Source organism: Pituophis catenifer, unplaced genomic scaffold, assembly GCF_029215685.1.
Source record: "Pituophis catenifer annectens isolate HBS135680 unplaced genomic scaffold, rPitCat1.0.hap2 SCAF_6, whole genome shotgun sequence".
NCBI lineage: Eukaryota > Metazoa > Chordata > Lepidosauria > Squamata > Colubridae > Pituophis > Pituophis catenifer.
In genome coordinates, this window is record NW_027256886.1 from 43,113,817 (window position 1) to 43,137,411 (window position 23,595).

At 37.7% G+C, this 23,595-nt stretch overlaps 1 protein-coding gene across 1 annotated transcript in view; it reads left to right on the forward strand.

Moving 5' to 3' along the window:
• Positions 1-23,595, forward strand: part of ARMH3 (armadillo like helical domain containing 3) — a 139,744-nt gene that overhangs the window by 74,303 nt on the left and 41,846 nt on the right. Inside the window, exon 24 of the mRNA XM_070945228.1 lies at positions 18,473-18,551. Coding sequence (XP_070801329.1) covers positions 18,473-18,551 — 79 coding nt within the window. The remainder of the gene's footprint in view (positions 1-18,472; positions 18,552-23,595) is intronic.

Genomic DNA, 23,595 nt, shown 5'->3' on the forward strand with positions numbered 1-23,595 from the left:
CCTTGCCACAATGTTCTTTGATGCACTGTTGTTATTCTTATAGATCGAAAATTATTTCATGCCACTGTGAAAAGATGTAAGGTTGTTATTTCTGATTTGTGGGGTTTTTATTTAAATTCATGTACATTATGTCCTATTGAAAAACAAAGCCATTTGTGGATTTGGGGTACTATTGCACCATTTCAAGTTAATCGCTTATTTATAAAACTGTTGACAACCTTAAGGATGAACCGTATGGTTTTTGAGGGAGGTGATAAGGATTAACAATGAACTGGGATATTTCAGAACTATAATTTAGCCTTACTTATTTCTGGTCTTTGAGATATAGTATTATTGTAAAACATCTTAAGCAAGGAGGTCTCCCTTTTGCACTGGAACAGATTTAAGAGTATTAATTAATTAATTAATTAATTTATTAGTCATATTTCTATGCCGCCCACTCTCCGAGGACTCTGGGCGGCTTACACCAAAGACAGTATACTAAATAGCATATTGCCCCCAACAATCTGGGTCTTCATTTTACCCACCTCGGAAGGATGGAAGGCTGAGTCAACCTTGAGCCGGTGAGATTTGATCCGCTGATCTGCTGAACTAGCAGTCAGCTGAAGTAGCTGCAGTACTGCACTCTAACCACTGTGCCACCTCGGCTTTTTAGTTTGAAATTCTGCTAGTCTGCCATAAATCCAGACCTAATAAACTGAATTTAAATTAGCTAATATAGCGTTTTTCAAATAATTTCTGGTTAATAATAATAAGAAAAAATACTTAGGAGCCTAAGCCCAGAAGCAGCTGCCCCAGTTCTACTTGTTATCAATGAAGTCGGTACACTGTCTCTTGCGAATGATTTCCATTTTTGAAAATAGTCACTTTGTGTGAGAAAATGAGCTTGAGTATGATTAATGCTCTGCCTGACAATCTGGACGGGGAGCTCCCAGTTGACTTGCAAACAGAATATTGCATTTCCACTGTGTATCTATCTGGGAAAGACTCATTGCTGTCTGTCTGAAACAGAATGTGTTAACATTTCCAGTTAATGTTCCATAAAAATGCACTGTGGATTAATGGCCAAATAAATTAACCTCTTCTAGTTGGGCAAGGTAAATTCTCCATTAGAAATAGCAATTTGAAAATGCGCTCTTCTGTGGATTTGCATCTTGTTTGTCCAGAGACGAACTAGCACTATGACAATTGGGTTTAGAAACAAGCCATAGGAGAAGAAATTGAAACAGCTGGATATGTTTAACCTGAAGTTGAGGAGATTAAGCGGAGGTGAATCACAGCCTTGAAATGTTGGTAGTTCTGTAATGAATAACAAGAAGCAGAATTGTTCTCCATTACACCAGAGAGTTGGTATAGGATTAGTGGGTAGCAATTGTAGGAAAACAGATTTTTGAATAACTGTTAGTAGAAATTTCTTGTAAGAGCTGTACAGTCTGTCATAGGGAGGATAGGCAGGCCTGTGGAAGTACTGGGCAGTTATCTATTGGGGATAATAGAATCCTCTATTGCTGTTCTTGAATTGAACAGGGAATTGAACTAGATGATTTCCAGGTTTCCTCTCTGTCCCTCTATTATGTTGAATTTTTCCTGCACCCCCTTTGACCTGAATACCCCACAAATAATTTATTTCTGTTTATTATCGTTTTTCTTTGGCTAATTTGAGATTCCAAGAATTTATCTTTTGAAACATTTTAGAGTAATTGTGGACCACAGAGAAAGGGATGGAAGTTGTGTAATGTTTTTGCAGTTTTCTTCATATTTGGTGTCTCTCAGATGAATTTATTGAACACTCTTCAGATTAATCCATTATAACAAGATGTATTGCAATGTTGTAATATGGATGGGAACATAGGATTAGGTTTGTGCTGTAGATGAATAATTGTCCTATCAGTGTGAGATCACATTTAAATTGATTTAACTCTAAAACAAAGTAGATATCAGAGAAATAATGTAGCTTAAACTGACAATAACACAAATACCGTGTTTTCCCGAAAATAAGAGAGGGTCTTATTTTCTTTTGATCCCCGAAATATGGCCTTGGCCTTATTATCGGGGGGGGGGGGTTATTATTTTTCAGGTTCAGGAGGCCCCTAAACATAGGCCTGCTGCAGGGGGACTGGCGCCAGAGCACCGACCAGCTGCTTTGCCAGTTCCGCTCAGGCCACTGCCTCCAGCAATCGTGGCAGCTTTTAATTTGCTTCCCGTGCAAACAGCACGAGGTGAGATGAGGTGGGGGGAGCGAACGGTGGGGAAACATGCCCCATCCGCACCTGCCATCCACCCGGAATGGCCTCGCAGAGGCCGCTCCCGCAAATCGTAGCTTCCGTGCCCCTTGTCTTAGTGGCGGCCTCCTGTCTCTCTTCTCCTGAGTGGCAGCGATGCGTCTAGCTCACCGAATCTGGCCTGCTGATCTCGGGTGGCAGCAGCTCTGACCTGATCCTCGCTGGCAATGCTGCAGGCAAGAACTGGCCATGCAGATCCTACTTCATGGCTACGCAGACAGCCCACACCAGCCACTGCTCGGAGCCCAAGCACCAGTACCGCTCCCCCCAGGTCGACAGGGCTAAGGCTGCAAGAGTTTGTTTGTGGCTGCTCTTTGTGGCCGCCACTAAGAGAAGGGGTGCGCAAGCTATGATTTGCAGGAGCGGCCTCCACGAGGCCATTCCAAGTGGATGGCAGGTGCGCGTGGGGCATGTTCCCCCATCGTTCGCCCCCCTCCTCACCTCATGCTGTTTGCACAGCAGCTGCGCATGCGTATAAGTTTTTTGGGGGGGCTTATTTTTTGGGTGGGCTTATAGTGCGTGCGCTCGAAAGCCCAATTGGGCTTATTATCAGGACATGTCTTATTTTCAAGGAAACACGCTAGTACTACATGCTAGTCGCAGCAGAACAGATTATTTTAATGGAAGCATAGTTGATTTGGTCAACAAGAACACCAAGAAATGGAAAGTTAGAATTTCTTACAAGAGTTCAGTAAGGGTTTGTTGTGGCTCCGTTATCTGAGCCTGTGTCATCGGCAGGAGAGGACTCAGAGAGTGAAGGAGAGGAGTTGGCAAGGCCTCCCTCTCCAGGACCCTCCTCTCTTGCAATGCCTTCGGTGTCCGCTGAAGGGCAAGAGATAGGGCCGGGGCCAAGCACGTCCACGCAGCCACAGATGGACAGTGATGAGGGTAATGAGTCTTGGCTGGATCCACGCCAGCATTGCAGAGATAAGCGCGCGCAACAGAAGAAAAGACGTGCCTGAGATTAGGCTGAGTCACTGGACCACACCCCACAGGATATAAAAGGCCAGTCAAACTTTGTGACGAACAAAGCTGAAAGCTTCCATGCCATTCTGCATTGCGGGACTTTTGGCTATAAGACTTTACTGGATTATCTCTGGACTTGATTTGACTCCGTAATTATTGAGCTGTTTCTTTTGATGTATCAGAAGTGGGAAGAAGTTATCTCTCCTCTTTGTAAATAATAAACTCTTGGCAGGCAGCCACTAGGTTGTTGCCAAGTTCCGTTATCATAAGGAAAAGGATTTTGCCGGCTGGTTTGGTCTTTAACTCTTGAATGTCTGTTGGGGTGTGTGCGTGGGGTTGGGGACAGAACAGGGTTCACCAACAAAGGTAGTCCACCACTTGTGAACACAATTGGGAGAGAAACTCGGTCTTTGAGCAAAGCTGTTGTTAAGCTGATGCCCATGTGAATGCTTTGGGCAACGATTGCAATCCTGGTATTCTGGTTGCAGTTGTTCAGCAATCTCCTAGGTCATTAAAAACAATAGCAATAACAATATACCATAGTGCTTTACAGCCCTCTCTAAGCAGATTACCAAGTCAGCATACTGCCCCCAACAATTTAGGTCCTCATTTTACTGACTTTGGAAGGATGGAAGGTTGAGTCAGCCTTAAGCTGTGAGGATCAAACTCCTGGCAGTGAACTGAATTAGCCTCCCATACTGCATTCTATCCAGTGTGCCACCATGGCTCCTAGAGTGAAGTGAAAGAGTTGCCTGTTGAGTTCAACTCCCTTCTGTGCATGGAAGGGAACTCCTCCAAAGGCTTGCAGGAACAGAGCTCAGATTTTTGGGATCTGACCTCAGCCACAAGAAGCTGAGATTCCCTCCTGGCTGCCTCCTTCTTGAAAGAGCTCCTGTCGGGAAGGAATCTCAGCTCTGCAGCAGGTGACAGCAGTTTGCAGCCTTCCCTGCCAGCTTCCCCACTGACTTTCTGGGGAAGCTGGCAGAGAAGATTGCAAATGGAAATACATAATCGCGGGGTGCTTGGCAACAGCCATAAATGCAAACAGGTTGCTAAGCACCCAGATCTCAATCACAGAGGGATGTAGTGAAAAGTTTTGCAACAAATGAAAGAGTTTTACAGGTGGCAAACCACCTCTTCTATGGCTGTTGTAATTCTGGACCCTTGTTAAACAAATAGTTGTAAGTTGAGGACTACCTGTACTATTACTCAGTTTTTATATAAGAGTTGCTTTATGCTATTAAAAGTTTTTTACATCCCAAAACATTCAATACTCATTCTTTTTAACATGGACTGGTAATGAGGCATATTTTGACAGATGGGTAAATCAATAAATTTACCTATCTGTTAAACTTTGTTCTGATTTTGCACAAATGCTTTTCATTACTATATTCCATTAGCTGTTTTTGAACATGGGTTTACTGCTATTCCAAAAATAGCATTATTCCATTAAAAAATCATGACCCTAAGTAGCCCACCTATCACTTGATCAACTCTACCACTCTCCTTCCTGGTCCAGATTCTCCTGTTAGGATTGGGAGTGAAATTAGCACAAGGAAAGAGCAAACAGATGAGGGAAAACAACATTCTCTTGTCCACCAGCCTACCATAGCAGTTAATTCAGTTTCTCTTTTTCGATTCTAGTTTTGCTACTATCCACATGCAAAGATACACTCATTCTTTTTTTAAAAGGAAAATCTATTACTGCTTTGTTGTCCAATAGAGCTGTAAACCTGGGTTTGTAATGTGCCCAGATAAGTACTCCCTTTAAGCACTTAGGCTGAACTTATAGCAAAGGTTGTATCAGAAGAAGCTGCAAAACATTACATTTTACACCAAAATAACAGAGATAAACGTAAATGTAATGGCCTAAGAATCAATTGAAAGTGATGATGAAATTAGGTCTTTTTAAGAACAGCAGAGCATCTGCTGGATAGCAAGATGTGAGAGTGACCCTAAGGGGGAAAATGATTTCTGCAGCTGTTCTGGCAAAATGTAATACAGTGCAGAGATAACTTTGGTAAAAGTATGCAAGAGCCATTAAAAAGGAAAAGAAAATAGACAACTGTCCTGGGAAAGGGGAAGATGAGAGAAAGAAACTCAGAATAGACTCTGTTTGGTATAAGAGGTGGCAGAGAGAAATATCAGGCTTTCCAAATTTTTTTAGTATATTTTACTATATATAAATTAACAATAAAATTCCCTACTAGAATAAAGTACAATTCTTATGATTCTTGCAATCTGTTCCATCAAATACTTCTCTAATAGTGATTAGCAGTTAACTCCAGGATGGTAGTATGTGCTCAAAAAGAATAGTATGCCTGCCTCTTAGAACCCTCTGTGATCCATTGCTACTGTAGAGAAGTCAGTACAGGTAATCCTCGGCTTAACAACCATTTGTTGAATAACTGTTCAAAGTTACAACAGCATTGAAAAAAAAAATGGCTTACGAGGCAAAAAGGCAGCTGGGGTAATGACCATAATGAGGCCTGCATGGGCCAAAAAAGGGGTGGGGCGGTATGGCCCAAGGCAACCCAAAACCAGCCCTCGGCCATCCTCCAACCTCTCCCACTCCCCGGTCTTTGGTCATTTATACCCCCAGTCTGCAGCCCAATTCAGGGGGCCTCCGGATTCCTCCAGGAAACGGGCCCATAAAAGCCAGCCCCTAACAGGTCCAGGCTGTTGGCTATTTGCCTCTCACCACCCGTCAATGTCAGTAACAATTGGCTGCTGCCCCCTCGCCTCCACCAACGTCCAGAGCAGAGCACTTCAATTGAAGTGATCAGATGTTCTCTCTCTTCCATGGGAGAACCCTTTTGCAAGTGAGCAGTGAGTTAGCCTGCAGTACTGCATTCTAATCATTGCATCACCACGGCTCTTACTAATTTAACAACTGCAGTGATTCACTTAACAACTATGACAAGATGGTGCAAAAACCCACTTAACAAGTGTATCACTTAGCAATAGAAATTTTGGGATCGATTGTCACAAGTCAAGGACTACCTGTACCTTATTTCAAGAGTCCATATGCACTATAGGTAAACTGCTATATTCCCTTTTTACGACCCTGTAATCCCTTAATTTGGGGTGTAGATCAATAATTGGTGTGGCAAATACCAGAGATGATGAAATCAAGGCCAAATGACAGAGCTATTTTGTTGCTTTTTTTGTTTTATCTTCAACATCCTAGGCAGGATGTGGTCAGTTTCCAGTAATTCTAAGGTCAGTAACTTCCTGGCTTCTGATGTGCACTCCTTAATTTGCAATTGTCTTTTCTTCCCTACATGTATACATAGGTAAAGTGCAATAGCTCAACTGCTAAAACTCTAGATGCATGAAAAGGGAAAGAAAGTGTGTGTTGTGGACAGATAAAAATTCTTGCCAGAAAAACTGATAATTTCGTTTGAAATTATGATAATTGAACTGATAATTATACAGTATATATATAATTAAATGCGGGAATATTTGCAGTGTATGATTTAAGAAGTCAAAATGGCGTCCATGATGGTGCAATCAAAGTTCTATCTGTTTTTTTATTGATGTTGCACATAAACATTTATTGTTGTCAGGCAGAGCATCAATCACTCTATCATGATTCTCACCTTGACTTTTTTTACTATACCTTGTGGACACCCCTGACTGTTGCCTTCGTTGGTGGTGAACAAAAAATTATGTTTTGCGAAGAAGGTTCCTCTTGTAAAATTCTGTTGTCATCTGATAAATCGCTTAGAATACATTAGTAATGATAAATGTGATCTTCTTAAAGGGAAATCTTTTCATTTGATTTAGTACTTTGAGGATTAATTGCTTGCCCTACTAAATTGCTTCATAAAAGTGCATACTTTTTAAAATTCAAATTCGTCATGGCATGATTAGTTAGACCAGTCCACAGTTTTGTATGTTAATTACACTAGTTTATTCTGTACTTTTAATGATTATTAATACTTGCACAGCATGTTTTGGCTTTATATTTGTTGGCTGCTCCTTTAAAATCTCCATTCCCTTTCTTTTCTTTTTAAACTTAATGATATGCTTAGCAAAGAGCAGAAATTACTTTACAGAATGCAGCAGGAAGGGTTAGGATTAGGGTTAGGGTCAGTGGTGGGTTCTAACCAGTATTACCACCGGTTCGCTTCACGCACACACTTTGCGTGCGATCGGTGCATATTTGCGCTTTGTGCAAATGCATTGAATTCCATAACAGCTGAGGCATGGCAGTCCGCTCTGCCGTGCTTTTCAGCTGGGCTAAAAATGAAGGAATAAAGGTAGGTATAGCGAAGGGGCAGACGGGAGGGCCCAGCTGATGGTCGGAGCGAACCAGTTTGCTCTCACATCAACATTTCTGCTACCAGCTCTCCTGAACCGGGAAGAACCAGTAGCAATCTAACACTGGCTAGGGTAATAATTTCTTGTAACTTTACCATCAATAATATTTTAATATCTTCTATTAAAAGATCCTGGCTGGTAAATAAATGTTTAAAAATACTGATTAGCTTTTTCTCCTCAAGTCAGTTAATAAGTATAATAATATTAAAAATATGCAATAGAAAGATAGGAGAAAATCAAAATCAGTGTTTTTTACAGAACTAGCAGATGATAAAACGGGATCTAATTAATGCTGACCTTTGTTGCAATAACATCCCAACTAAATGTTCAAATCAGGAAGGATCAAGGCAACCTATGAAGGAAGAAGTTTTATACATTAAGTATTTTACAATGGAAAGACTTTTTCCCATTGTTCAGAAGTGCAAAATGTATGTCTAATTGGTTTTAGTTACACATTACAGCAATCAGTCTTCTAAATAAGCACTTGAGAATTGCTGAGGAACATGCATTCTCCTTACCAGTTATAAACACCCAAAAGACATTTTACAACCATAATTATTACCATGGTGGAATTGGAGCCTCATCAGGATGCAGAACCTGGAAAATCAGGTTGCTTAAGTATTTCTGTAACTTAGGACCTAATTTTTATTCTAAAATGTATCCTAATATATAATTGTACTTTTGTATAAAGTATAGACTTGTGGCCCCTTCAATTTGTTATAGTAGAAATGTTTATAGATTATATTCTAATCATCAGGTATAACTGATGAGCAAATGTAATTCATGAATACTTTGCTATAAACTTTGCCATAATGAGCCATGGTGGCACAGTGGTTAGAGTGCAGTACTGCAAACTACTTCTGCTGACTGCCGGCTGACTGCAGTTTGGCAATTCAAATCTCACCAGGCTCAAGGTTGACTCACCTTCCATCCTTCCGAGGTGAGTTAAATGAGGACCCAGTATGTTGGGGGCAATATGCTGAATCTGTAAACCGCTTAGAGAGGGCTGTAAAGCACTGTGAAGCAGTATATAAGTTTAAGTCCTATTGCTATTGCTATAATAGCTTTTAAGTTACCAGAAAATTTGTTATCACTTTTTTCTACAATTGACTCAATGTGGCAACTTAACATATTTTTGAGATAGCATTTATGTTTTAACCATTATGGAAAGTATCAAAATGTATTTACAGATTTACATAGCTTGTGATAATTATTTTCTAAGTGTCTTACTGAAAAATATGGCACTTTGTAGGTGTCTCAGCTTTTTCCAGTTTGAATAGTAGATGTATATGGAATTTGGGGTATCTGATCCTGTGCTCTTCATGCTTACAGTATGTGTATTTTAACGTATTCATCATATTAAGCCATAGGTAGTTTGGTTTGACTTTGTGAGAAGTGTGAATCCAACTATTATGTTTATAAACTGTGGCATACAATTCAGTGTTATATCTCAATTGTGCATGTTCAAAATGCCATGAATAAACATACAGTGGCTTAGTGCAGAGTATGAATTGAATGTATATATTAAAATTATAGATATAACATCATAAGAGTCCTCTGCTTCTTTTGTGACTTTGTGGTTTGACTCTATATTCACTATCTTTTATACTTTAAAAATATGATTATGTCTCTGTCCTAGATTTTATGCAAGCATATCACTGTTTCTTATGATTATTTTAGGAACTGGAAGTATAGTGATTTATAGAGACACAGAGAAGAACCTATTTGCAAATAAGCAATGTTAGTTTGGTAGCAAGTTTATTGTTTAGAAGAAACAATAAACAAGTTTATTGTTTTCCAGTATATGTACTGGAAAAGAATTCTAGTCTAATAGGATAGCAAATTATGGGAAGGTCTAATGTATCTGCTTTCTTTGCTTATGTAACAGTTCTTGCATATTTTTATCAAAGATATCTATCTTCCATCTCTACAGTGATATACTTCAAAATACCTTTTTTCTTTCTGTTAAGTCTTTTTCTTTTGAGTAAGACGTAGCTTCCACAGCTATATGCCAATCTATATCCCATCAAATTTCACTGATCTTGATGACATCCTATTTAAAAAATAAATAATTAAAAACAATTGGCCAGCATGGTGAATTATACAATACATCTAGTTTGGCTCTTGATAATGTAACATTAAACAGAAAAGTAAAGTTTAAGAATTTAGAAGCTTAATTCTAGACCAGGTAATAAAGCAAAATTTTCACTGTGAGTTTAATTGTCCTTTAAAACTAATTGCCTAAGTTCTTAGCTGTAATCATTTCTGGACTATATATGATAGATATAGAAGCCATATATGATATATAAGAGGAAAACATCTCTTATTTACATAATTCTATATTTCATTTTTTAAATTCATTTGAAGATGCCATCCTTTAAATTGATTTAGCAAATGTTCTTTTTCATTAGAAAGGGCATCTAATATAAAGAATAAACACATATTTTGTTGTACTTTTGGAAACTAGGTATGATTCACAGAAGATGTCTCTAACAGGAACCAAGATGCATCTTGCTTTTTAAATGAGAAAAGCATGTAATGAAATGGCTAATTAGATTACTAAGTATGATTAAAATATTTTCACTTTTTGCCATTGCCAAGCCCTGAAACAATTTTAAATGTTAGAGGACCAGAATCAAAATCTATTCTCAAAAATCTATTCTATTTTGAAGCAAAGAAAATTTTGAGAAAAATTATAGCCCCTATATAATCTCAATTATAGAAGTTAAATCAGTACTTGCTAAAAAGCATGGCTAGGAAACTATAATATAGCATCCGATTTTATAAAAAATTCTTTTTTAAAAAAATAAGACATTCCTGTTGTGTAACTCCTGTTGTGTAACTCTTGATTAGTGAACTAATACTGTTTGCAAGTTGAACTAAATGTAACATTAAAGATATATCTACATATTAAAGTAGATTTACCTTCACTTATCTATTTTCCTCTTCAAAGTAGATGGATGGTTCAAAATGTGATTTTTTTTATATATTAATGAGGTAAATAACATTTCAAGAAGGCAGACAAATTCAGCATCATTATACAGGGCTAAAAAAGATACCAAATATCTAACCTAACCTTTGAGAATTGTATTTATACGCATATTTTATATTATCCATGATACACAATAATCAATGATGATATAACTCATGAAAACTTCATTATAGGAGAGATACACATTATTCACAATTTTTGTGAATTTTGAATATTTGATTATCAAGCTTTAGAAACAGGCTTTAAAAGAAATTTAAAATATAGTGCTGTACTCCGAATAAGGACCACAGAAAATTTGATTCAAAAAAATATGAGAAGGGTTATTTAAGATTCATGTCTTTGAGTCCTTAAACAGCTCTCAGCTCTGTTCACTTTAGACTGAATAGAGGATATTTGTCTAATATAAAGGCAACTGCATTTATTCACTTAAAACACTATTTTGAATTTTATATTTCAGAGAACAATGAATCTGGGAATAGTTGATTGAATGAGACTGCTGTAGTGTTTATTAGATTAATTCCCTATTATTAACAGTAACAACAATAATTAACAATTGCATTGTAAAAACCGTCAATTACAGTCTTTATGTTTTTGCCTAGCTAAGTAATCAGTACTATAATCCATAGATATTTGTCCATCTTTTCATCTTCTTAAGAAAGCGCTTGCTGTCATATGGCAGATGTGCACTGTAAAATGTTTCTAGATTCTAACACTGATTGTATGCAGTGTTAGTGATAAATGAAAAATGGTCATACTGAGACATTTAATCTCTGCCCCTCTGCTTTTTGCCATAGCCAAGGAGTCAAAGAACAGTGATTTAGCAGAATTGGAATAAGAGTACTCTGACTCCTTACTCATCTTAAATCTACAGCTGTGAAATGTAGCAGAAAATTAGCTCATTCTTCAAATCCAGGAGATAGGCCCATTTGCTTGGTATCTAGAATGTGATGAGATACAGAAAATTATGTGCCAGGGAAGAAATCAAAAGCATTCAGTGTCTTCCCTCTTGCAAGCAGGCCAGGAGCAGATAAAAGGGAAAAAGCTTAAAAAGCTATTGAAGCCTCAGCTTGCCCAAGCAGACTGACATTTCCTCCTCCTCCATCTTCCCACAACAGCTACACAAAGGATATATCCATATTTGATGGAAATGAACAGGTATGAAAGACGTATTCTGTTATCATCTCACAATGCTTTTGACTCATATCTTTTCCCACAGGCTGAAAAATGAATTGCACTTTTGCTCTCAGATTAAACTATCCCTTTGTTTAGCTTTGCTCATTCAGTTTATTTGTATGTCTACTAGAGGTTCTCTTTTAACCTGTGACCCCACCACTTTATATTTATTACTGAAAGAGGAGAAAAAAACTTGTTCAAAGGAAGAGGTTGCATGATTAAAGCCTGGCTAGAAGGAGAATCCTGTCTGCCTCTTTTTTAATAGTTTGCTTGACACAAATACATGAGATTGCATATGCAATAGCAGAAACACGTGGGGGAGGGGAATAGGTAGAATTATAAAATTACAGAGTGGGGAAAAGGCCATTTAGGTTGTTGAGTCCAACCTTTTGCAGGAGCATCCAGATAGGTAGTTGCTTAGCCATTAATTAATGCATCCAGTGAAGGTGATCTACCATCACTTTAACTAATCACTGTATAGTTGTTCTTATTGCTGGAAAGTTTTTTTTTCTAAAATTCAGGGAAGGTTATTCTTCCTTGTACCTTAAGTCCATTATACCTTGTTTTGTATTCTGGCATGAGAAATAACAGATCTACATGGGGCTGCCTTAGAAGCCTACTCAGAAGCTGCATTTAATGCAAACTCTGGTGGCTAACATACTTATTACTGAGAACCTCTAGTGCAGGGGTCCCCAATCCACAGGCCACAGACCAGTAACGATCTGTGGCCTGTTAGGAGCTGGGCTGCACAGCTGAAGGCGGATGGCAGGCAAGCGAGCAAAACCGAACACCCCCCTCCCCCCGGTCTTCCCCGAAACCAGTCCCTGATGCCAAAAAGATTGGGAGCAGTGTTTTTTTTTTTTTAATTTGATTTATATGCCGCCCTTCTCTGGAGACTCAGGGCGGCTTACAGTGCGTTAAGTAATAGCCTTCATACTTTTGTATATTTTATACAAAGTCAGCTTATTGCCCCCACAAACTGGGTCCTCAATTTACCTACCTTAGAAAGGATGGAGTCAACCTTGAGCCTGGCAAGATTTGAACTTACTTTAATTGCAGACAGCTGGTGTTAAATTACAGTGCTTTAGTCTGCACAGCTATCCAGGCTCCTGTAAAATATAGTGTTATATTTTACTGGAACTATGGGAACTCCTTTGGCTTCCAGTAATCTTCAGGTAGTGATAATTTAAACTTTAAAGGTATAAAAGCCCCTTTTGACTTGGCATTTGGGTATCTGCAGATTTATCACCTACATGTAGATTCATTGCATTCGGTGCATTATTTTCAGGCTGGGATATTTACAGTCCCTCAGTGTGAGACTGTTGGGCATGAGAGAATTTTTTTTCAGTATGTGCTCTGTTCCTGTGGAATATTCTACTAAGATATGGATAATGCCCTCTCTTATGGTTAGATGAAGATTTCCATCTAACCATCAGATGAAGATTTTCTTGGGAAACATTATTGTTTCTATTGAGATTTTTAATGTAAATGTCATGGTAGGCTGGATTTTGGCAACCATGGTAGGTTGAATGTTGTGTCTTATTCCTCCTCAGTTAGCTTTTCAAGGCTAAACAGTCCAAGCTTCTTGAATTAGGGTTTACCTCTCCTCTCCTACTAACGAAGATTGCAACCACCCATTTAGGAATGAGTGGAATCACTGCAAGGCAATGCCCCCAACCCTTAGCCCTCACATGCAGCCCAAAGGAATACCATGGTCACCGGTAACAAAAGCTGCCCAAAGAACTAACAAGAACAGATAGGCTGCACTTCTTCTACCCAGGTCATGACAAAATCCAGTTCAGTGACTAATATTGTTTCTGTCCAAAGATAGGGCTTGAACCCTTATTGAAAAGGTGATACATAATCATGGATGATGATGCATTTATGGCAAACAGATTTGGCATTAACTACCAGGACCTTCAGGCCATTGGTGCCAGCAAACCACCTAGTCCCCAGGATGAGGTTGACAGGACTGGAAGGGGTGACTGCCAGCAAATGGAGGTCTTCTTTCCCCTGGAATAACTACCTACATATTTTTTATTCTGGTTTTTGGACCCTTTTATTTATTTATTTATTTAAAAATGATTTATTTTTTAATTCTCATATCTCTGAAATACATTCCAAAATAAAACATAACATGGTTAAATATTTTCTAGTCTGAATTTTTCCAAGGAAGATGTTGGAAAGCATGTTGCTTTAGACAAGTTTTGTCTAAAGTTTTGTCCACCTTAATGAATATGAAATCTTGAGGGTCAGAGGACACATTGTGTAGCTCTAAAGTAACTGGTCATAAAGGGTAGGCAGGAAGATTTAATACCTTAGTTATCAAGAACAAGGTATCTTTCTAAAGCTAACACACACACACACACACACCCAACATAACAATTTTCTCCCATGCTCAACAGTTAAAAGTTAGGATTCAAACTGGTACTGTAGTTTACTGAGACTGAAATTAAGAGCAAATGAAAAACAAATTGTATTCTTATTTTTTTTTCTCAACATTTTTTAAACTTATAAAATAAAATGCAAAAATACAAAAGCAAATAAGAAGACACTGTAGGGAGGAAAAGGGGAAAGAAAAGTGAGGGGAGGAGGGAGAAAAAAGCACTGACTTCCGATTCCCTCTGTTGCAGTAGACTAAAGCATTAACATCGAACTTCAACTTTTTACTTTTCCATAATAATATAAACTAATCATTTCTATAACAACAAGTCAATCTAATCAGTAAAACCTAAAATCAAAGTTTCATTTTCCCCCCCTCAAGCACAAAGTCCAGAAGCAGTCTCCATGTAGCAACAAACTTACATTCTTTTCTTTGATCAGTCAATTTAGCCATCTCTGCCAACTCCATCAGCTTCTGTAGCCATTCGTCCATGGTGGGAATCGAAATGTTCTTCTATTTTTGTGACAAATTATCTTCTTAAAAAAAAAAAACCTAGAGAGAATACAAAGTAGTTACAAAAGAGTTTTCTTTTTGTTCTATCCTGTGTTTGGACTCTCTTGGAAGTTAAAAGCAATGGGACCTGCATATTGCTAATAGGGCCACAGGTTGTGCACTTGTAGATTACATAGAATTTGTATGAGCATGATCAATAAATGATTTATTACATCTGCTCAGAGGCAAATTATGTTTCAAAAATTATAAATTAGGTCTTTAATTCGGGGACAAGGTCGTACATTTAAAATAGCGTAATGGCATGATTGAGGGACTCCCAGTCTCAATATGTTTCTTCCCATCTGGTGAAATTAGCTAAAGTGGGCATGCTCTGGGTCCAAATTACCAACCAGTTAGACTACTTAGGTTGGTAATTTATACTAAGGAATGAACAAGGAACCCTATTCTCTGTGTCTTCTCAGAAGATCCCAGTTAAAAAAACAAACAAACCACTGTTACAGTATTCCCTGGTTTGTCAGGTGTGGTAGGCTTCTATTTCCCTATCCAGAGACACACACTATGAGATGGACAGCATATAAATTTAATTGATTGATTGATTGATTGATTGATTGATTGATTAATACATTTTCTGGCTGGTTAGTTGCCTTGTTCACAGTCTGGTCTCTAATATCTCCAATATATATGGGATTATGACGGTTTAGTGTGAGATAGGTAGGCTGATAATGAGATTAGATATAAGCGACAAATATATCACTTATATATGGGGGGGGGGGGTGTACAGCAAATGCTCTGTTCTCCAACAAATAGCTTAGGTGAACTAAGAATGTGTGGCAAGGATGGATTGAAATATTCTCTCAATCACATGTTATTTTTAATGAAGGAGCTCCTTACCAGAAATTTATGAATAACAAATATTCCCTCTCCAAATGCTAGCACAGTAGGAAAAAAGATCATGCTTGATGTAGCTTATAAGAAATCAGTAACTTTTATAAGTACCAAGCCTCAGAAAAGTTAATTATTTTTTTGCTCCTACACTACATTAGAACTGCATTATGATGCTGGGTTAGGCTAAGTGAAATCTTACATCTTCAGTAGGTGGAGGAAAGCAATATATTTTTGATTCAGTTGTTCTTCCTGCTGTTTCAGGTTGAGGATAATTTTAATATATTCTTTAAAAAATTAAGAGGAAAAGTAATTTTTCCTTCCTTCCTTCCTTCCTTCCTTCTTCCTTCCTTCCTTCCTCCCTCTCTCCCTCCCTCCCTCTCTCCCTCCCTCCCTCCCTCCCTCCCTTTCTCTCTCCAGAATTCTGAATGTTAACAAAATAATTAAACACTTTCTATTTCAAGTAAAATAAATCAGAAACATAACATTGTAATTAAAGAATTGAGGCAATCAAGATACAATATAACAAAATTTTGTTATATATAGTTATATAAAGTTATATATATATATAGTTATATAAAGTTATATACATATATAGCTTTATATATGTTATATAAAGCTATAAAGTAGCTTTATATAAAATGAACCGGATAGTCGGAGCGATATGGAAGAGGGTCTTGCCTCCTTATAGAAGTTACGCAATGGAATAAAATGGCCAATGAATTCAATGGATCCATCTTTACAATGACACATAAGGAAAATAAGGAAACAAATTTGTGTTCTCATCCTTTCTATAGAATTAAGTGGTGTTTTAATCCAAAGTTTATTATCACAAATAAGACTTTATAGTCAGACATTTTTCTTATTCATTTTCTTGATAAAGAATAATTGAGAGTTACTTTTTGCAGATAAGCAGAATTGTCTGTTTAAAATTGGTTTTGCTTGTCCTTTTTTCTCATTATGGAATATTGAATTGTACTCTGCAACTGTTTGATAAAATGAAATCATTAAAAGTAAATAACTTCTGCAAATGTTCTGTAGAAGTTAAAGAATATAATTAATTTTAAAGGTTCAATTTGGAGGAAGCTTACAGAGAAAGTAACTTGAAACAATAGAAAACTGCGGTACATTCTGGTGAAATGTTTGTCAAGTGACATGACCACTAATCGACTGTGTGTGAATGAGAGGGGGGGGAGGTAGGTAGGTAGGTAGGGAAGCGAAGCTACAAAGATTGGTTGCTGCCGCCTCATTTGGATAAAATTCTCTTGTGCAACAATCCCAGTTACTCAAACTCTAGTGTGCCTTGTTGTTGGGTACAGGAATATGGATGTAATTGTGCGCAATAGTTGTAAATTGTTTGATGATATAAAGAAGACAGTGGAGATTTTTTTTCATTTTAGTCTTGCAAGAGTCTATTAATGTAGCTTTACAATAAAATAGAATTAACTCATCTGGTTGTGTTTCTTTTCTGGTTTACCTCGTAAATATCAATCTTGCAAGTCTAAAGATACAATTCTTGCCGCCACCACCCAACTCAGTCTCAAAAAAACTAGGGAGTGTCTCTTCTGATCCTGTTGCCCCATCCACTATCCAGGTGTGGGCTATGCTGTCTCTTTGACTGTTCCCTTGCCGGTGTCTTTTTGCCCACTTTCCCAATACAGTTACAGATAGACAGACAGACAGACAGATAGACAACAAACAAATGGGGTTCTTGTGTGACAAATGATCTCAGATATGATTCATTTTCTAATCTGCTGGTTATACACATTTCATTTATTTATCCCTTAAACTAATGATAGAGCATAGAGAAATTGAGAGAATAAATCAGACCATTATTAGGCTTGAAACTTTAATTCCTTCAGTTTCAAATAAAATAGAGGTAAAATAATTCCTTTGCATATAAAGAACTTACCCTATATCTTTGGACTTATATTACATAAAATATATTTGCATATTTTCTGAAATATGTTTGTTTAGCTGTTAACCTCTTACAAATGAGGAAACCTATTTATTTTAGAATGTGCTACTTTTAATTTTTCCCTCTGGCGAAGTTCTTGCACTATATGAAATTGTGCCTTTATTTTCGGGTTTTTTTTAACTCTATAGAGATAAGAACTATTATCACGTTTACCATAAAAACAAATCTTGAAAAAGATAATGGATGGTTTCTATAGCGATAGATCCTGATTTTTTTAAATACAAGAAATTTATGAGATCTTTTTTGAGCAGTATTCCATTGTCCTCATAATCTTAACTTCCTATTATACATTATCTTAACCTCCCAAATAGCATTGCATCGTGTCTAACATTTAATTGGTAGATTAAAAATTATAGGAACATCTGTATTCAGATTATCCCATCTGCCACAATCTACTCGGTAAATACATTTCATATAAAGCACAAGATGTATATCACAAATTGGCCATGGAGTTCTCTTAGTCGTTAAGTTAAATAACTATGAAGTTGGTGACGGGGCGGTTGGAAAGCTATCTCTAACCATGTATCTGTGTACGTTTTGACTTTGAAAAGTAAGGAATGCCTTTTGGCTGTTCTTAAATCAATGATGAAAGCGTTTTCTATTGGGTTTTAATTGCTAAGTTGTCATTTTTCGCTGTGAAACAAGAGAAAAAGTTCTCTGAAATGTAAATATTCCAATAACTGTATACCCACAAAGAAACAGTGTGTACATGCTTGTGCCTATGTCGTTTCTAAACAAACTTCATAGTTTCAATTCTAGGCAAAGTCCAAAAATGGATCAGTTTTAAATATAAAATGAAAAGAAAGCTGGGTGACAAATGAATGATTCAATTTTGTTCCCATTTTTCTATTTAGAGCCATATATTCCTTCAACTGTTCACTTTAAGTTTTAGTTGCTAATATGCCACTGTGGATTAAAATATTTCTATTGGCCCTTTATAACCTTCACATATAGCATAACATTCTTCTGCCTTTCAGGGCTATTATCAACCACTTCAATCCAAAGATAGAGTCCTATGCTGCTGTTAATCACATCTCACAGCTCTCTGAAGAACAGGTGAGTTGCATACTTCTTTTCTAGTGATAACCCAGGTCATTCTTGATTATACACTGTAGTCTAGAAAGAACTATTCCCCCATCTAGCTGAGACAAAAGTAATTGGGATTACTGTTTGGTTTTTTCATAATTTGGCCTCTTTTGGTTTCTTTTCTCCCTGCCCAATGGGAGAAAGTAAAATAAGTTGAGAGAAGAAAAAATTGGCAACTGTGTTGAAATACCATCTGTAGAAAAGGAATGGGGTTTTGTGAATTGCAGACTAAGGCAGCTACTTGTCATAGGCCAGCTCAACTTTACTGTAATTAATGATTGAGATGTTCTACAACAGGAGTGTCAAACTGGCAGCCTATGGGCCAGATGCGTCACACGCAGGCCACGCCCACCCTGGCTCTGCAAAGGCAAAAAAGTCACGATACATCATGGTATGTCATGTGATGCGATTGAGTTTGACACCCGTGTTCTACAGGAAGTGAATAAAGTAAAAGGCAGTTGATGGCAGATCCTCATTCCTGATGGGTTCAGTTTATGGAGTTGCCATTCAGAACAAATAAAAAAGGGAAGGCTTTTTTTTTGAGCCAAACTTTATTCCTGGTGGTTTTGTGGAAAAGTACACATAGAGTTTGTTTGTAATAATATGAACATGAGTTCTCATTGTTACCTTTGGGATCCCCCCTCCTCCCTCCCAACTTTATAGGTTAACCTCCAGCATGCTTTTTCATGAAAATTTAAGATACTTAATTTGCCAACTCAATTTTTCTGGCAAAATTTGCTGGTCCTAGTACTGTTTTCAATGATGTTACATTTAACCGAACCTCATATATTGTATCTTAATTCATGCTCAGAGAAGCCTTTAAAAAAACCCTTTAATTATTTTTAGTATTTGAAAATGGCTGGGAGGAAGGGTGGCAAAGACTGAACGTGGGAGGTTTCCTTACCATTATTTGGTTTAGACGCCTAGTTGTAAGAAAGAGCAGCAGCAGCTTCTCTCTGTCACTACAGTACAGCATTCATCTGCAGTAGTTCAGGGAGGTCAGGCTGAATTCTTTCTTCGCCATATGCCTGTGCTTTAAATAAAACCATCAGCAGTAGCAGCAGCAGCAGGTGGCAGGTAATGAAATCAGCTTTGATACATAGAACAGTTTGAGGAGAGATTATTAGGAAGCAGAGAAACAGTTTGGCTTCCTATTTCAAAGAGAAGTATTATCTTAAATTGGCAGAAATGCTTAAAGAAGTAAAAAAAAATCCATAAACCAATAACCAAGGAAGAGAGGAATTAAGCTAGAGCAATGTTAAGTGGTAGCCAGCTTTGGTTTTGCAAATTAAAGCTTTGTCTTAGGTGCCAAATTTTAACCAAATATAGAAGTGTCTATTTTTCTTACATTATCTTCCATTTCATGTACGTGTAATTTGATTCCTAACTTGGAACATATTTGTTTTAAACCACCTTTTTAAAAACTAGCAAGCAGACAGTTACAGAATAAACTAGACAACCTGTGACCCATTGGGTCATCCTTTCAGAAACACTTACCTAAACAGAGAAAGGGTATGACCACAAACAAGCAAAAAAAATAGTGGGAGTGGGAACGACTTCAGTTTTTCTGCCGACTTCCCTATTGATATTACTTCTGGGAAGGTGAGAGGGAGTGTGAAAATCATGCATCTGTCTCCATGGTTATGTCAAGGAACTGCCTGTCACTTTGCTGGACAGAGGAGAACAGGGGAACTGTGTACTGTGAGGAAAACTGAATCCCTTCTCTCCATCCTCGTGTGCCCAAGGACCCCTCTGTTCAGGGAAAAAGAGAGTTCGCTCATTGAGCACCAGACCCACCTTGCTAGCAGACATCCAAATCATTGTCTCTCCCTTCCCTTACTGCTCACCCTGTTAAGAGCCACAGTTTGGCCACAGTTCCAAAGCAGCCCACTGCTCACCATCAGGCCTCACCACCCCTCGATGGGGTGCAGGGGCAAAGGGAGGCAAGAAACAGGGCAGGGATACACCATTTCATGTGTCGTTGCATCATGCAACCTACAGGTTTATAAGAAGTGTAGTCAGAAGGCATAGCGGTGCTGAAACAATTGTTAATTTGCCAAATTTCAATCCTATATGAGTGAAGGATCTCTGATTTTGGACACATTCTGTAAGTTAAGCCATTTGAACTATGTTAGCTCAATAACTGATTTCCTATGATGCACTGTTTTGCCCAAGTGAAGGTTACAAACAAACACAAAAAATTTAGTTGTATATAGATGACAAGAATGTTAGGATACATTTAGTCAACTGGGTTCCTTGCTTAGCAAACTTGGGTGACAAAAGAAGGAATTTAATCCTGGTTGCTGAGTTAACAAAACTACCTGGAAGATTCATTGGAAGATATTACATACTCAGATTTTGAAGTCCCTTTCCAACGTCATCACAGGAATCATTGAAAAAAGAATGGCTATATTTTGCAGTTGTTGGATAGTTTTGAGAGCCTGACTCACCCATCCTCTTCTCTCCCCCCACCAAACTCTAATCTAGATAATCATCTTACAAGAGCCTTAGATCTGTATCTAGCACTGTAATCCTGGATATAGGACCAAGCTGTATTTTAAGTAATGATTAAACTTTAACCAGCCACTTGATTTAAATTGCATTAAAATATATATCATGGTATTTTGTGCTATAGGTTGACTATGTGAATAGTTTGTAATTTATGTTACTGCATCAATTCTAACAAAATAGTTAATTGTGATGAAGTCAAACACCACTTTACTTATGAAGTGTGAATTCTCTTTAACCTGTTTCATACAGGTTTTAGCATACCTAGCTGGGCAATTTGGAAACAAATTGATAATAATATCAGCAAATAGCCCAAGCCTGCAAAGCTGAAGTGAGGAAAGCTAAGGTTCACAATGAACAAAAGCTTGCGACAAAAGTAAAAAATAACAAAAAAAGCTTCTTCCAACATGTTAAAAACACGAAAAAAGTCAAGAAAACAATTGATTCATTGCTGGGAGAAAGTGGCAAGAAGGTGACAAGCATTAGGGAGAAAGCAGAACTATTTAACTCATTTTTTGCATCTGTCTTTACACAAAGGGAAAAAACAGTCCAACCTATCAAAAACACCACCACAAAAAACAGATTAGGAACACAAGTTTAAAAAAGGGGGAAAAATGGTAAGTGAGCACCTGTCTACCCTAAACAAGTTCAAATCACCAGGACTAGATGTACGACACCCCAAGGTTCTGAAGGAACTGGCAGACAAGATCTCAGTACCACTGAACTATATCTTTCAAAGATCCTGGAGCACTGGGGAACTGCCAGAGGACTGGAAAAGAGCTGATGTAGATCCAATCTTCAAAAAAGGAAAAAAAGGAAACTACAGACCTATCAGCCTGACCTCAATACCAGGGAAGATTCTGGAAAAGATAAGCAATGAATCAGCGAACACTTAGAAGCAAACCAAGTAATAACCAAAAGCCAACATGGGTTTATGAGCCAACTCATCAAAGTTGCAGATGACACCAGGCTAGCAGGAATAGCCAACACTTCGGACGATAGTCTTAAGATACAGAAGGATCTTGACAGACTTGTACATTGGGTGCTATCTAACAAAATGAAATTCAATGGTGAAAAAAGTAAGGTTCTACATTTAGGCAAGGAAAACAAAATGCACAGGTACAGTATATGTAGTACCTGACTCAATAGTAGTAATTGTGAGAGGGATCTTGGAGTCCTAGTGGACAACCATTTAAATATGAGCCAGCAGTGTGCAGCAGCTGCCAAAAAAGGCAACACAGTTCTAGGCTGCATAAACAGAGGCATAGAATCAAGATCACTTGGAATACTGTATCCAGTTTTGGTCGCCACAATGTAAATTATGCAAATTTTAATCGGTTTTTAAATGATTGGGGTGTTTTAATCTGTCTGGGCCAAATTGTTTAATTCGATTTTACTTTGTTTTTAAATTTTGTATCTATGTATTTTTACTGTTTGGCTGTTCACCACCCTGAGTCCTTCGGGAGTAGGGCAGTATATAAATCAAATAAAGTAAGTAAGTAAATAAGTAAGTAAGTAAAAAAGATGCGGAGACTGTAGAAAGAGTGCAGAAAAGAGCAACAAAGTTGATTAGGGAACTGGAGGTTAAAACATATGAAGAATGCTTGCAGGAACTGGGAATGTTTAGTTTAAGGAAAAGAAGGACCAGGGGTGACATGATAGCAGTGTCCCAATATCTCAGGGGCTGCCACAAAGAAGAGTCAAGCTATTCTCCAAAGCACCTGAGGGCAGGACAAGAAGCAATGGGTGGAAACTAATCAAGGAGAGAAGCAACCTAGAACTAAGGAGAAATGTCCTGACAGTTAGAACAATTAATCAGTGGAACAACTTGCCTCCAGAAGTTGTGAATGTTCCAACACTGGAAGTTTTAAAGAAGATGTTGAATAACCATTTGTCTGAAGTGGTGTAGGGTTTCCTGCCTGGGCAGGGGGTTGGACTAGAAGACCTCCAGGGTCCCTTCCAACTCTGTTCTGTTATAATTCTGTAAATCATCAAAGAGAAAGTATCACTTGGTGCTTGATAGAGCGTCTAATTAAGAAGGAAGGGCAGGCATAGAGAAATCAGATTTCAGAGAAAGAACTTGACATTGCCATGCAGTAGTTGAAAAATCCTGCTCCTGTATTCAGTGTAGAAAAAAATTAGGAATTCTAATCTGCCTTTGTTGATCAAACTCCTCCAGGATTTTCCTATTTTGTATTATAAAATCTATCAAACACCTTCAATTGGACATTAAAACTTCTTAGTTGGAGTCAGTGTATCAAGTTTATAAGTTAGAAGACAACCTGTAGAATTTTGTTATAAAAAGATTCTGAAGCCTTGTACCTAAGTTATTCTTTGTTTTATTTTTCCTATTCCCCTTTGGCATTCTGTTTGTTAGTTATAAAACCAAAACTTTTACAAGGAACTAGCTTGTTTCTAAATGAACTTTGACCTTGAGGTTTAAAGGGAAAGAATCAAATAAAAAATCAACTTCCACACTTCCTCCATGCTGTGAGAACCCTCGCAT